The sequence below is a fragment of the Hypomesus nipponensis genome, chromosome 15 (assembly GCF_054491055.1).
Source record: "Hypomesus nipponensis isolate SF chromosome 15, ASM5449105v1, whole genome shotgun sequence".
Taxonomy (NCBI): Eukaryota; Metazoa; Chordata; class Actinopteri; order Osmeriformes; family Osmeridae; genus Hypomesus; species Hypomesus nipponensis.
Genome location: NC_140375.1, coordinates 13,517,846 through 13,532,481, shown reverse-complemented (window position 1 = coordinate 13,532,481; position 14,636 = coordinate 13,517,846). Strand labels below are relative to the sequence as shown.

At 47.9% G+C, this 14,636-nt stretch overlaps 1 protein-coding gene across 1 annotated transcript in view; it reads left to right on the top strand.

The window, feature by feature from the left end:
- The window catches only part of robo1 (roundabout, axon guidance receptor, homolog 1 (Drosophila)), a 232,843-nt gene that overhangs the window by 49,681 nt on the left and 168,526 nt on the right, over positions 1-14,636 (top strand). Inside the window, 1 exon segment of the mRNA XM_084674770.1 lies at positions 11,755-11,882. Within this exon segment, the coding sequence (XP_084530896.1) occupies positions 11,755-11,882 (128 nt within the window).

Here is a 14,636-nt window from a genome sequence, read left to right as displayed (position 1 = left end):
AGGTCCTTGTTTAAAGTTTGACCCTTAGTTCCCCCAGTGCTCTGGTGTTGCACGTCCTAAAGCTACCTGACTGTAATGTGTAAATGCTCAAACCCACTGTTAGCACGAGTGACCGTCCAGCATCCAGACATTCTGCAGTCTATCATTTAGTGTTCCTACAAGCAGTTACGTGTTGCATAATTTAGTAGGTTGTAATGTCATAAAACAGCTTGGGTCCCCACGGGGGGTTCTGAGCTGTAATTGGGGTGTTTTTCATTCCCGGTGTTTCAGAAACAGCTTTTTAAGTCAGGACTGTCCCACGCTTGGGAGCAGGTGTGAGTGGTGAGACGGCGGTAGTCACACTACAGCCTCTCCCTGAAACATGCCATTCCCTGGAGAGTGAGAGTGAACCCCCCCCTTTCATGCTACCACTGCCCTATCTTCTTTCTCCATCTCCACCTTCTCCTTGTCCTCCATCTCTTCTTCTCTGCTCATCCTCTTCTCCCAGCTACTCTTACTCTTCCGTCATCATCTTTCAGCTCTTCTTTGATTTTACCTTCCTGTTCTTTTTCTCCTCCTTATCTTCCTCATCTTCCTTCTCTTTTGCCGTCCTCATCTTCTTCTTCTCCTTGCTCCTCCTCTTACTCCTCTTACACAGGGTCCTCTTCCACTAGCTTTTGGCAAGTGCTAGCTCATTCCTCTTTTACTTTTTCCCTCAAGCTGATAATGCAAAAGCAGATCCTCAATCTTCTACCTTGTCAATGCATACCTCTGTGTGTGTGGATCACAGACTTAACTTCCCCATAAGGAAACCCAGCGATATGACTGGGTGAATGATCCATCAAGAACAACCATCCAGACAGCCTCCAAGGTCACTCATGCAATGTGCATGCTGGCAGGGATTCACAATTTCCAGTATGGACCATGTGATAGTTAAATGTGCAGGGTTTTCAGTTCAGTAGGTAAATGTTTGTCTCAGTCAATATCCTCAAACAGAGAGAGAAGATTGTGCATGCTCAGCAGTGACTGCTTGTTTGATGTCAATACCCAGCACCAAACTGGGCACACATCGTCGACTGCGATGACCGTTTGTCAATCTCACCCATACAGAGCGTGCTTACACTCTTCTAATTTGGACCAATTTTGTTGATCAGATTAGCTTGCCTGTCTGCCTTCCTGCCTGCTTGTCTGTGTGCCTGCCTGCCTGCCTGCCTGCCTGCCTGCCTGCCTGCCTGCCTGCCTGCCTGCCTGCCTGCCTGCCTGCCTGCCTGCCTGCCTGCCTGCCTGCCTGCCTGCCTGCCTGCCTGCCTCTATGTTTCCCCTGCAGTGTCCTATAGCCTAAAGCATTGCAGCCTGGCGGGGTAAGCCTGTGGTTGGGCCCTAGCCTGCAGCACAGACAAAGGCAGGAGCCTCTTCAAAGCACCAGAGAACAGAACATAAAACTGGCAGCCAGGCAGTGAAGAAGAGAGGAGCATCGAGGAGCTCTATGGAATAGCTCCTCTGGTCCTGTAGATCAATGGCCGTCACCAAGTCCTGGTTATTGTGTGTGCATATGGATGCTTGGCTTAATGAATGCCTGGTGTAGGCCGAAGCTTGTCGTTTGTCCGCTTTAGTTACCTGGAGCCCTGGATTGTTATTCATGGTAAGGGACAGGGGTGCCATTCTGCCCCCCCCCCACCAGCCCCAGGCTCCCTGCTTTGAGGATTGGTGTGGGTCGATGTGTCAAAAAACAGCTGCTGCCTCATGATTTCTGAGCGTTTGCACTAATGACGAGCTCTTCCAGGCTATCTCTCAGCCTCTTTAACAGCAGCGCTGCTTGATTTACCGGCTGATTTTACTGACTTACTGTAGGCCAGGTTTTCATTTCCTGCCTGCTCATCGCTGCCGGCTGTAGCTCATTTATACAGCCAGGCTCCATTCTCAGATGCTCCATCTCAGGGTGGTGGTGAGAGGACATCGAGGGAGAGGGAAGCCGGGCTCTGCAGGGGCGACAGACCAGCCCATCTGTCCCAGTGCTTTGGGACAGGGAGTCCCAGGAAGTCGGGAGCCCGTTCCTCCCCCAGCATCAAGATAGATGTAGAGGTAGATCAGGTAGAAGCGGACTGATGTTTCTTTCTGGTGTTTTTATTCTTCCTTCCTTGTGTTTATATTTCTGTGTGTGGGTGTGTGTGTGTGTGGGCCTACCTGTGTTTAAGTGTGTGACATGGGCCGTCCATGAGGCTGGTAGTATTCCCCAGGGTGTCCGGGTGGCCGTCAGGACCCCTGTCTCCACAGCCCTGACAGAAGGGGCTATTATTTTCCCATCGCCCCTGTGGGCAGGGTCCTCAGGGGAAAGTCTGGCTGTGTGACTGACAGTCCCGCAAACACCAGCAGCTTTCTGACTGAGTGAGAGCTCAGCACGGCAACGCCCTGGCCCCGCCTCCCTTTCCGCACCCTTTGACGGATCTGTGACCTGCTCCACCCCCTCGACGACCTCACCACGTCACCTTCACCCAACATCCAGGGTCAGAGGTTGTCTGCCTGGTCATTACTAACCTTGGTCTAGCCTTGTCCCCAGCCCAGCAGGCAACCCTACCAATCTCTCTCACACACACACACACACACACACGCACACACACACACACACACACACACACACACACTCCAGCTCCTCCATCATCTGTTCTGTTCCCTCCCCCTCTCGTGTGCTTTGTCTCCTCCCTGTTATATTTCCAATATTTCCTGTTGTGCTCTATTAGCTCCTTTAATGTAATATCATAACAGCAGGGCAGATATCGGGGGGGCTGGTCCTCATCCATCTGGGCGTGTCAGTAGGTCTGACTCCAGAGTAACTAAGACTGATGAGTATGCTTGGGTCCTTCCCCCAAGGCTGGACCTGGAGAGTGGCTCTCCTCCTCCCTGGTCACTCCCCCTTTCCTTTCCCCCCACTCTCCTCTTCCTCTCCATCTCTCCTGTTCCCCTGATTGCTCCCTTGTTTGTCTCCTCTTCTACTTGCTTGTCGTACCCCCTAGCCTCTCTTCCCTCTCCTCTCTTTGGGATTCCTTTAGACTATAACGACTAATGTAAATTCAGGTTCACCAGGTATAGGGGGCATCTATCTACATCTAGAGTAGGAGACAGCGTTTGAATTGTTTGTGTCTTGTCTCTGTTAACGTGTGTGTGTATTTTTCAGGCAAACAGGGTGTACATGGAAGGTGAAGGTGAAATGTTGTAAAAATGGACAAAAATGGCTTTTGCGTACACACATGCACATACAAATGATACTGATGACATGAAAAGAATATATACAGTGTATATACTGTATATGTGTAAACATATACATATATATAAATTGATTATTTACTGGGTGTTTAAAAAACAAAACATTCACTTCTACTGTTGATCTAAGATCAAATCTAAATAAAATCGATTTAATGAGGAGATGATTGGGTGCAATTGGGTCTGTGTTGCAATACTTACAGTTTGCTACCTGCACTGCAGCATGAACCCAACATGATCTGTGTTCTCATTCTACCTAAGCTTTTAACCCGCATGAACAGAACAGGTGCTGCAAACCAAACGAACAGCTCTTTATCATGGTTTTTCCTTTCCTGTGAGTTTAATGGGCTTGAAAAATTGCCTCTCTTGACCCGGTGTGCCTTTGAATAGGTAAATGACTCCCAGTAAAGCTTTTAAGAATGACTCAAACAAATGTAATACTGCAGGCCTGTCTGCAGACCAGTAATCTTTAGGCTTTCACCACTGAGTGGTTCATTCAGCGAGAGGGATGGAAGGGAGGAAGGGGTGAAACTGTTATGATACCCCACACCAGTGCAGTGTCCCCTAGACCCACTCTTTTGAGTTATTTAGTCCTTCTGTGTGAAACTTAGTTGAGGGCACGCAGAATACATTATCATTTTGTGCCACTTCAAAGCCATTGGTGACGATAGGAGCACATGCACATAAGTACCCATTCTTACTGTTCAAAGAGATGGAAACTGAAGAAGTTGTAGTTGAGGAGAATACATTTAGTTAATTGCTCTTCTTTTTAACAGCACTCGTAGGTGTATCCAACGAGTAAACAGTAGGCTTCACCGAGAGGTCCCACTGTAGAGTTGGACTGTATTTGCATGTATTTCCATGACAAGTATCTCCCGCTCATCTGAGAGAATGTATAATATCCCACTGAAGGTCACCAACGTGGGAAGGGCCGGGCTACAACCTCATGCCCTGTGAGACCCCAGTCATGAGACCTTTGATTGGGGACACCAGAGGGAAGTGCCATGACAAGGACAACAACCAAGGAGGTCGCTGGCTGAACTGTCTGTTTTATACCCAAATCTTGACAGTAAAACAAGATGTGGTCTGTTTCCTGTAGATAGCCTCTGCATTAATGACCAGGCAGGGTCAGCAGTACTGATTCTCCTACGAGACCCTTCATGCTAAATGCATCGCTTCACAGCACAAGTGTAAACTTAATTCCGTCAAGTTGAAAGTTTTCCTCACTCCCAACACAGTAAATATTCAGCTCAGCTTCCCCTTAGTTCGCCTGACGTTGTCCTGATAAACACTGTAGCCTGAAAACATCCCTTTGAAATATGGATACAGTGACCACGGATGACAGCATCTGTAATTGCCAATTTATTGTGACTAGTGGTACTGTGATATTATAAACAACGCAACGTGTAGAGATACGACAAAGGAACTAGATATTTGGAGAAGCAAGATGTTTGTGGTGGTGGAAGTGACACGGAACGTTACTGCCTGTCTTTCCGTGTGTAATTCCCTGTGTTTTCATGTACACAGAATATACAGCCCTACGGGAGAGAAGAGAAAGTTCTGTGTGCACACATCCTCATTGTGACCTTGCTGTACTTGGTGCGGAAGGAATGGAACTGTTAACACAATGAGCTGTGCTTGCTCAGGCTCGATGCTGGACGTCACACTAATTAACTAGAATCCAAGAGCTTTGTAATCTCAGGATTTGGGGGTATCATATTGCATTAACTTTAATTAAGCTTGTGTGACGTGTGAACTCATTAGATGAATAGTACTTATTTGTAATCTGTGTCATATGAATACATTTTACACAACCGTGAATCAGTCAGTCTTGTTAATTACAGTGCGTTTGTGCGATAGCTGTAATTGGCGATGGTGCGTCTGCTCCCAAGTGACATATCTGCCGAGCTTAGGCTAATATGATTGAATCCTCCCAGAGAGATGATGTACTCAGCTACAGCTAGACAGTCCCAGAGAGCAACGGCTTTCTCCGTGTCAGAGAGCCCTGTTTAACCTCCGACATGTTGAGCTCCACCGCTTCTGCCAGTCACCTTTCACACACCCCCCCCCCCCACACACACACACCATATCCCTCGCCCTCTGACAAGCAGGCTTCTTGTCGCTGTCTGACATGTTGTTGTCTGTATGCTGTACACTGTTTGTAGCTCTTCATGGTTGTCTTGCTCTGTCAAATCGCTGATTTGCTTAATTGTTGCTACTTCCGTTTGTATGAGTTGACAGTAGGTCCTGTCCAGCTTCTTCTCAGCTGACTTCCCTTTGCAGTGTTTGGAACAGAAACACCTCTGCTTTCAACCGTCTAGAAACACTAAAATATGTAGCATGACACAGCCCAGTGTGAAGCTGCTGGGTGAATGAGGTTAGACATGAGACAAGGAAGAGTGCCTGGGGCCTGGTTGGGAACACACCACCAGCTATACTCCTGTTTCTCTCTGCTCCTCTCCCTCATCTGTCTGCTTTTACACCTTCTTTGACAGTATTTTCAAAATGACATTCTCACACAAAATTGATTTTGAATGGAAACACAGTTGTTGACGTTGTTTCCAGTTTGTTATGGAGTTGGAGTTCTGCCTTCCTCAGTCATTAGTCTAAATGACATACAATACACACACAGACCAAGCCTGTGGTACTGTACGTCCAAGCATCGAGTAGGATTGACATAGTTCAAGGAGCCGTCAGACTTTTTACAGCCATGCATAACACAGTACAGGACAACAGGGGTACTGTATGTTATTAGAAGTGAAGTTTAAATGAATCTGGGCAAGTATCTGTAGCCAGAGTCAGAATTGTATCTTGCTCCTTTTCCCGTCCTTTCTGACGCTGTGCCTTTTAGAGGCTGGACTTCTCAGAGGCTGGGCCTCTCAGAGGCCAGATAGATGCTAGTGTCCAAGAACAGAAATACAGCAATGATGAAGATATCATTCTCTGGGTTTAATTTGCCAGAGTGGGCCGGTAAAGTGCAGTGCCACACTGGTGATTAATGCCTGTGGCTGTTATGCCCGAGGATAAAAAAGCATTTTCCTTGTAGCTCCTTAAAATCGTTGATACCTTATAAACACACATCCGTCTGTTGTGTCAAACGGAAGCTGAGTGGAGCTTTATCACAGTGGGAAAGGCTTTGTGTTGGAGGTGACAGCGACATAGCAGACTGCTACCACAACCCTCTATACCCTTGAGGAGGAGTGATTTACCTTGAGCTTTTAGAAGTCAGCAAGTCTTTAGTTGCAAAGCTGCAGCATATGCCTGTGTCTACGGGGTTGGTCAGAGAAAGACCCATGTCGGGGTGAAGAAAAAGGGCGTCATGTGTAGTTTCCGGAGTGTGGAGAGTTAAAAGTGTCCCGGGACCCAGAAAAAGCCCACGCAGCGCAGCAGGACAGTTCTGGGTGAAAAATATTCAGCGCTTAGCTGCACTAACTGCTGATGGTGTCCAGTCAGGCCACATGACTGATGACAGGGAGCAGGTTATAGGATGGGGATCATCAATTTCAGCTCCACATACAGGCATATTGGTTAATGTCCAATGATATGGCTAAAGATGATTCATTAAAATGATTAGAGAGGTTATTAATAACAGGATGTAGAGTGATTGCATTAAGTCAGGGAGCTGCTTGTCCACAGAACCTGTCAGGGCCCTGCAGCCCAGTACAGAATCCTGGCCTGCTTCTGTAGAGGTAACACAAGAGGTAACACAAGGGTGAGACGCACCCTAACATCTACTGGAGGCATTGTGCTCAGGTAATTAACATGGTGTAATATACATGCTTACAAAGCAACTTTTGTAATTAGAGTGATGATTGTGGCGGGATAATGGCGCTGATTCTGCTCCAGATAGCGAAGCCGGTGTCGCTCTTGGCAGTTGCTGTGTTGTTGGTGCAGCGGACGTCTGACATATGGGACACAAAAGGACACAATGGCCAGCCAGAGCACCTTTGTTCCCAGTCCAGCTCACCCAATCAGAGCAGACAAATGACGCCGTAGCCCATCCAAATGAAGCTGGCCTGGGGAAAACGGTTCAGACACGTCGAGAATGGAAAGCTAATGTGAAAGATGGAAACTCTGAGTCGTGTGGATGGTGCACCTGAGCTCTGCATGCAGCTTCCTCCAGCTTGGTGCTCAGTGATCTTGGTAAGACTGAGAGGAGGGGGGAGCATTTCTCACTGGAGCCACCCTGTCTCTAACGCCCTTCATGCTGTCTTTGGTGCAAAAGCAAGGCTGACGAATAAAGCGCACAGCCAAAACACACACAGTACTACATCTCCCACCTCCATCCCTGTGGAACGAAAGCTCCAAACAGGCCCAGCAGTCACACCACCACTGTCAAGCTGGTTACAGATAGTTTTTCTCCCCCCCCCCATCTCCCTGGCTTCATTATGAACAATAAAGAAATCCTCCTGTGAAGGGCTGGTGTGGCTTTTAGTCAAATGAATTAAGAGATGGCATCTTGATAGGGAAGGCACTTAGCCCGGTCCACGCTGAGCTGCGGTGTTGTTCCTGCTGGTAGTCAGCAGGGGAGAGGCCATCCCTGACGACGCTGGCCTAATCCATCATCACCAGCGCGGGGGCTGCGGGCCAGGCACTCTGCTTCTCCCTCCAGGAAATAATCAGCTTTTAATTTATCACGGATCACATTCATGAGAAGACGGATCGCCGTGCAGGGGCCTCGCGCGACCCGGCCCATCTCCCCTCGTCACGGCCGAGAGCTTTCCTTTCTTCTAACTCCTCCTTGTTTGGATTTAAGTTCCATCTCTATCATCTTCTCTGCTGGTTCTGGAGTGAGAGCCCGGGCTTGTGTGAAGGGGAACTGACTTTACCCCTCAGAATAGAAGAATAATTTGTCCTTTTTTCCCCGTTCCTTCTAAGAGCCCAGTTTAACTTGAGTCGGAGTGATTCCAGTTCCACCACTGTGGGATTAGGAGGATACAGAATGGAGAAGCCCACTAAGTAGGTCAGCCATCAAAGCTCAGGGCTTCCCCTCTGTAAGCTATGGCCTGGACAGCATGCAGCACTCTAGGTCAACTGCAGGTATTCTAATAGCTTCATATTTGTTTTCCTGGTCCCACCTGCCTGTCCACACATGTCCCACACCACTGCCCCTGGATGCTGGTGTGACGACAGGATGATTGGTGGAGCAGAAGAGGCGTAGGAGAGGTGATCTACTCCTCTTCTCTTCAGGGGAAGGACAGTTCAGCCATTGCCCCCCCCCCCCCCCCCATGCCCCCTTCCCCCTCAGCAGGTTAATCCTTTTATTGTAATGAAGTGGAGGGAATAATGTACTGTAAACGTGAGACGCTTAATCCAACCGTGGCGTTTTTATGAGAGGGGAGTATCCATGGCGACGTATCGAGAACAGAGAGGGGGCCAGAGAGCCGTTGGGGCGATCTATCAAAAATGTGGCGTTGACACAGCACAGCACTAGAAAACACACTTAAGGAGATTTGTCCACACATCTATCCACCCCCTGACACACACACACACACACACACAAACTCCTTCACGGTTCACGTATCTAACCCCTCTGCCCCCTCTACCCCCCTTCTCTGTTGCTATGTGACCAGGGTATTGGCCCAGATGAAAATATGTTATATTTCTTTTTGTTGCTCATAATGTTTGTAGGCCCAACAGCATAGTATATTTAATGGTCTTGCGGTGTGAGATGCAGACGTTTGCTCCACCAGTGAGCTGTAGCTGATGATTCATCCAACAGACCGTGTAACCCCCCCCTTTCCCTCCGGCTGATCCTCCACAGGCTCAGACTGGCTCTGGAACACTCCATATACTAGGATACTCACCTTGACGACCTTGCACGGATACAGAGTATGGAAATTCACTTGTCTGTAAATTGTGAAATCGATCGGCTTAACGTTCCTAAACTAACAGTGCGGGGTGGAGCCCTGCTGGTGGCGATGGTGTATCTGATCAGGTCCGGCTCACCGGCTGGTCGAGGCGCTGATGAGACACAAAGCTCTCATGTAGTCATTGTACTGGGATCAGAAAGGTATTTTTCATGTGGAAAAATGCTCCCCACTCGTCGCACACATGGAACCTTCCTCACAGCCCTCCTGAGTGTCCGATAAGAGGAGAGCAGAGAGGCGGACAAAGCAGTGTACCAACCGGAAAGACGCTTCCTCCCTCACTTCCATCCCTCTGTTCTCTGTCTGGCTCTGACTGGAATTATTCTGTCTGTCTGCTGCATTTGTATCATAAAGGCTCGTGATGCTCTTCCCTTTGAGCGAAGGTTATTATAGCAGGTCATTGTAAATGCATGCTTTTATCCACCGTCACCAGCGCATAATACAGTCATTCTTTCCTCCCTTTCTCTTTTTTACTTGTGTCTCTCTGCTCTTTTGTCCTCTCTGTTTCCTGTGCCCCTCCCCTCCTGCTGGTGTGAGAGAAGTTGCTGCATGCACGTTGGCAGAGGAGAGGGGGAGGGAGATGAAAGGGAGGTAGATTAAGGATGAGAGTGCAGTTGGAGGTAATGTGAAGTCCATTTTTATTCTTAAAAGGCTCTTGACCATCTTACCCTCAGGCAACCTGATAATCTTCTCCTCTAACACACTAGCCCCTCACGCGAGACTCGGAGCTGCAAGTTCACTCCAGGGAGTTGCATGTTCATTGGGTCATGTTGGTCCAAGGCTTTCGGAAACTTCTAGTAGCCTCCCAGTGACTCCCAGCGATGAATAATATACAAACATAATGTTTGTGTGTGTGTGTGTGTGTGTCTTTGGGTGCCTGTGTGGATAGACTGTCAGGTGAGGTTAAATATGAAAAAGCTTGTCATTTTGTAAGTCACAAGTGAAGTCAGCTGTTTGAGATCGGGAGTAGAACTGCAGCAATGTTTATGGCTTTGCGTCGGCTTCTTCGGGATCGTAAAATCAATATGTGGGCTGTGTGTTCTGCTGAGATACCCCATCTGCAGGGAGGAGTTTAGAGAGCCACTGAGCCAGCACTGCTGCCGCCGCTGCTCTGGGCTTATTAATTAGTCTCCATCAATTCATTTAGTGGTCATTGTGACAGGGAGGTAGAGAGAGATGGAGAGAGGGAGAGAATAAAGCTTTTTTTGTATACATCTTATAGAGAATGTGTTGTAAGAGCAGCAGAAGGCAATGGGACGAGCCTCGTAAAAGGCTACTCTGAAGGAAAACGTTCTGAAGCTGGACTTTGATGTCGCGCATACGTGAAAGGGCCCTTCTCGACAACAGGATTCCTTTTGTGTCCATGTGTGTTTGCGGTACCTAGGGGAAGGAGGGGACAAATAAATCTCCCTGTATCTCAAATGTGTCTGTTCATTAATCAAATGGGAAGGAGTAATGAGCTCCAAACATCCACGTCCGCTAGTGCGGGTGAGGAGGCCATCTCGACTCAGCGTCTTCCAGATGCCCCCTCTCCTCTCAACCCTCTCGGCCCCCTTGTCACTTCCGTCTCCTGACTGGTAATTGGGTATTTATCAGATTGCCTGTGAAAAGGACGACGCAATGCTTATCTGACACAATTATCATGAAAAATGAAATCTGGTCTCCGGCTCTTCCAGAGTGTGCAGGTGTGGATGTGAGAGGCGTCACGTGGACCGCAGTGGCCCCAGCCTCCTCCAGACGGAGCCCTTTATCGGCCAGTTAGCAGGAAATGCGCCTGTCATCATGGCATGCAAATCAAGCAATTGTAGAAAACATAATACATAACTGTTTGGGTCTGCAGTGACACTGGAGGTAATGATAACGCACAGAGAGGCAATGAGCTCCCCATCCTAGGGATCTGATAGACAGGCTCCTCCCAGGCAGGCCTCCGACTGAGCCAGGGAAATGCATAAAGGGCTGCCGGAATGTTTACAGAGCACCCACAGATAAGATTGCCATTTGAGAAAATCTGCAGTCCAGTGCCTCCCTTCCACTGTGAACCTATTACACTCAGGGAGAGGGGGAGAGAGAGAGAGGCAGACAGAGAGAGAGAGAGAGAGAGAGAGAGAGAGAGAGAGAGAGAGAGAGAGAGAGAGAGAGAGAGAGAGAGAGAGAGAGAGAGAGAGAGAGAGAGAGAGAGAGAGAGAGAGAGAGAGAGAGAGAGAGAGAGAGAGAGAGAGAGAGAGAGAGAGAGAGAGAGAGAGAGAGAGAGAGAGAGAGAGAGAGAGAGAGAGAGAGAGAGAGAGAGAGAGAGAGAGAGAGAGAGAGAGAGAGAGAGAGAGAGAGAGAGAGAGAGAGAGAGCTGTGGCAAACAAGAGCCCAACAGACAGAAGCAGGTTGTTCCCCAGATGGCTGATCAGGAAAATCTTTGATTCATCCACGCTACAGATGGGCCCTGTCACTATGATCACACCCTGGCCCAGGTGATGAGGCCTGGGATACACAGTCTCGTACACACCTTCAGTCTGGTGCCTCAGTTTTACCTGTCACTACCAGACTGTCAGTAGGGAATTCTATTGTGTCTGGATAGTTCATGAAGAATTCAAATAACATAGTGCCGAACCATACCACTAAGCTCACATGTTCTCCCTCTTTCTCCCCTTCACAGATTGGTCTATAGGGATGCCAGGACAATGAGCACTATGCGTGTCACATGGTCAGGTGCCACGCCTCTCCTCATCGTTACCCTCCTGAGACTGGCCCAGACTCAGCTGCCAGAGGAACCTCTGCTCCCAGGTAAGACTTGGTCACCCCTTCACTCACTACATCTCTGTCTGTCTGTCTGTCTGTCTGTCTGTCTGTCTGTCTGTCTGTCTGTCTGTCTGTCTGTCTGTCTGTCTGTCTGTCTGTCTGTGAGTCTGTCTGTCTGTCTGTCTGACTGACATCTCTTCTAGAGTCAGGAACATAACATTTACATTTATGGATTTAGCAGATGCTTTTATCTAAAGCGACTTCCAAGAGAGAGTTATACAAAAGTGCATAGGTCACTGATCATAACAACGAGATAGCCGAGATAGCCCACAATAAAAGCATGTAGTTAGACAAGTTACAATTAAACAGCAAGAACTTCAAAAGTGCAAGAGTGTACATGCAGATGAGGAAAAACTGTGTTGTATCCTGAGAGAGAATGGTGGTAATTTGTTCTTTGGCAGACATCTAAAGTGGGCCATTGACCTTTTGGCACACAATCTAGACTGTATTATCTGAAGCGAAATATAAAGAATAGCTGTACAATAAGGTTGAAGAGGTACAATGAATCTTTGAGTCTCAGAATAGTCCAATTCAGATATCTTTGATGCCATAGATGTGTGTTGAAGTGTCTCTGTGGGATTTCATGAAGATGAGTCTTACGAGTTGTGATGGCATATCTCTCAGAGACAATTGACCTCTTTCCAACATTAGCCACTCTGAAGGGGAGGTGCAGTAAAGTGAACCCCAAGGGAAGAGAATAACGTAGTGATGCCCACGTTCCTTGTGTCTTCATTCCCATGGCTAAGTCTGCTCTGATGCTGTGGAGATGGAGGGATGGTGGTGTAGAAGGACTCCAACTCTCACCATCCACTCTCCTCTATCTTGATCCCCCCCCCCCCCCCTGTTTGTCCCCAACCCTAATCAGACAAAGACAGGACCAGGTAGAACCCTACGGCACTGCTAACACTTCCCCTCTCTCATCCCTCCCTCTCTCTTTTCTATTGAATCGACTCGCCTCTCATTTACTTTCTTTCGACGTGTTCTTCCCTCAATTTTCTTTTTCTTTGACTTTCTCCTCTTCCTGTGTCTAGGAAGCAATTTACTTGTCAGCTTGCACCTTTGTGCCTCCCCCTACCCTGGTTTAGTGTGTGTGTGTGTGCGCACACACACGTGTGTCGGAGTGTGTATGTGTTAAGGGAGGCTGCTGTAATTTCGATCACAGTCGGGTGTATTGTAGAGCTCCTAGTTTGACTCTTCATCTGGGCTGTGCTCAGGACTTAATGAATCAGGCTTCCTACCTCCATACATGACACTTTGTTGCTAGTTCTGATACCCTGTACTACACTGCAATCAATGCTACAATGTTGCCACTATGACAACAGTGTAGTCACTATAGAGTGGATTTGCTTTGCTTTTAAATGCCTATCCAAAAAGAGCAGCAATATCAGTCCAGGTTTCTGCTTTGATGGACAGGCTTAAAGATATCCAGACTATCTGCCATCAGTGTGACTTTGGAGCAAATGTGTCACCTTTGTAAAGACGTTTCTATTCTGTTTTAGACAATCAAATGCGTCTCCTTCTGTGATTGGCTGTGGGAGTGAGGTGTCACTCTGATCTCGTCTCTAAGCACCCCGCTATGACTGATGGCTCTTTTAATGTCCTCACCTGCAGGCAAACAGAGCCTGGTCCCATAAGCTCTGGCTTGGTTTGTCCAAAGACATTTTCAGTTTTCGATTTTCTTTCTCTGAGCTCTTTTGTTTGTCCTCTTAAGCTTGCAGATAATGAGTCAGTCACCAGCCTATTTGTTGCTTCAGTCTGACAGAGATTAAAGATAGCAACAGGACAAATGTCAGAGACCTCACTTTAGGAGTTAGTCCTGACGATGAGTGACAGACAAAGATGCAGAAAGAGCAGCACGTACGCACACTCACACACAGACACACACACAGGTGTCCTGCTATGAATGTTACCATATTACTACATTTCAAAATGGCTGCCCGACTGTCCTAACACAGTCAAGGAGGACTGTTAGAACCTGATAGGTTGTCATCTCATCATCACAACGTATCTTCAGAGACTGGTTGTAGGGTTCAAAAAGAGGTAAAGGTGAAGAGATTTTTGGGAGTTTTTTTGCTTTAATTGATAGACAGTTGGATAGAAACAGGAAAGGCAGGGGGGGGGAGGAGAGAGAGAGAGAGAGAGAGAGAGAGAGAGAGAGAGAGAGAGAGAGAGAGAGAGAGAGAGAGAGAGAGAGAGAGAGAGAGAGAGAGAGAGAGAGAGAGAGAGAGAGAGAGAGAGAGAGAGAGAGAGAGAGAGAGAGAGAGAGAGAGAGAGAGAGAGAGAGAGAGAGAGAGAGAGAGAGAGAGAGAGAGAGAGACATGCATTAAATGGCCCGGACATGGAATCAAACCCGAGCCAGAGTAAGGCCTCAGTCTATATGGTACACAATCTACCCGGTGAGCCATCTCCATCAGTCTTTTTAATGGGAATGTTCAACCACTGCTGAAAGTATGTTGAGCTTTTCCCATCGATTTCTCTCTGTCAGTGTGGGATTTGCAGCCAGTACTATCTTCCTGTTTAAACACGCCTGGCTCATACTGAAGCGTCCCGTCTCTTGTTTGAAGATGATAAAGCTAATGTCTGCCAGCTGTAACTAGCCTGGTGATTGGATCTCTTTCGCGGAGGACAGCACCTGCTTAATCCACCATTACCTTCTCATCTCATGGTCTGCAGCTCGGACTCAAAGCAACAGTTCTGGTCTGCTCTTCTGACCTGACTGAGGGACAAAACGGGGGGAAA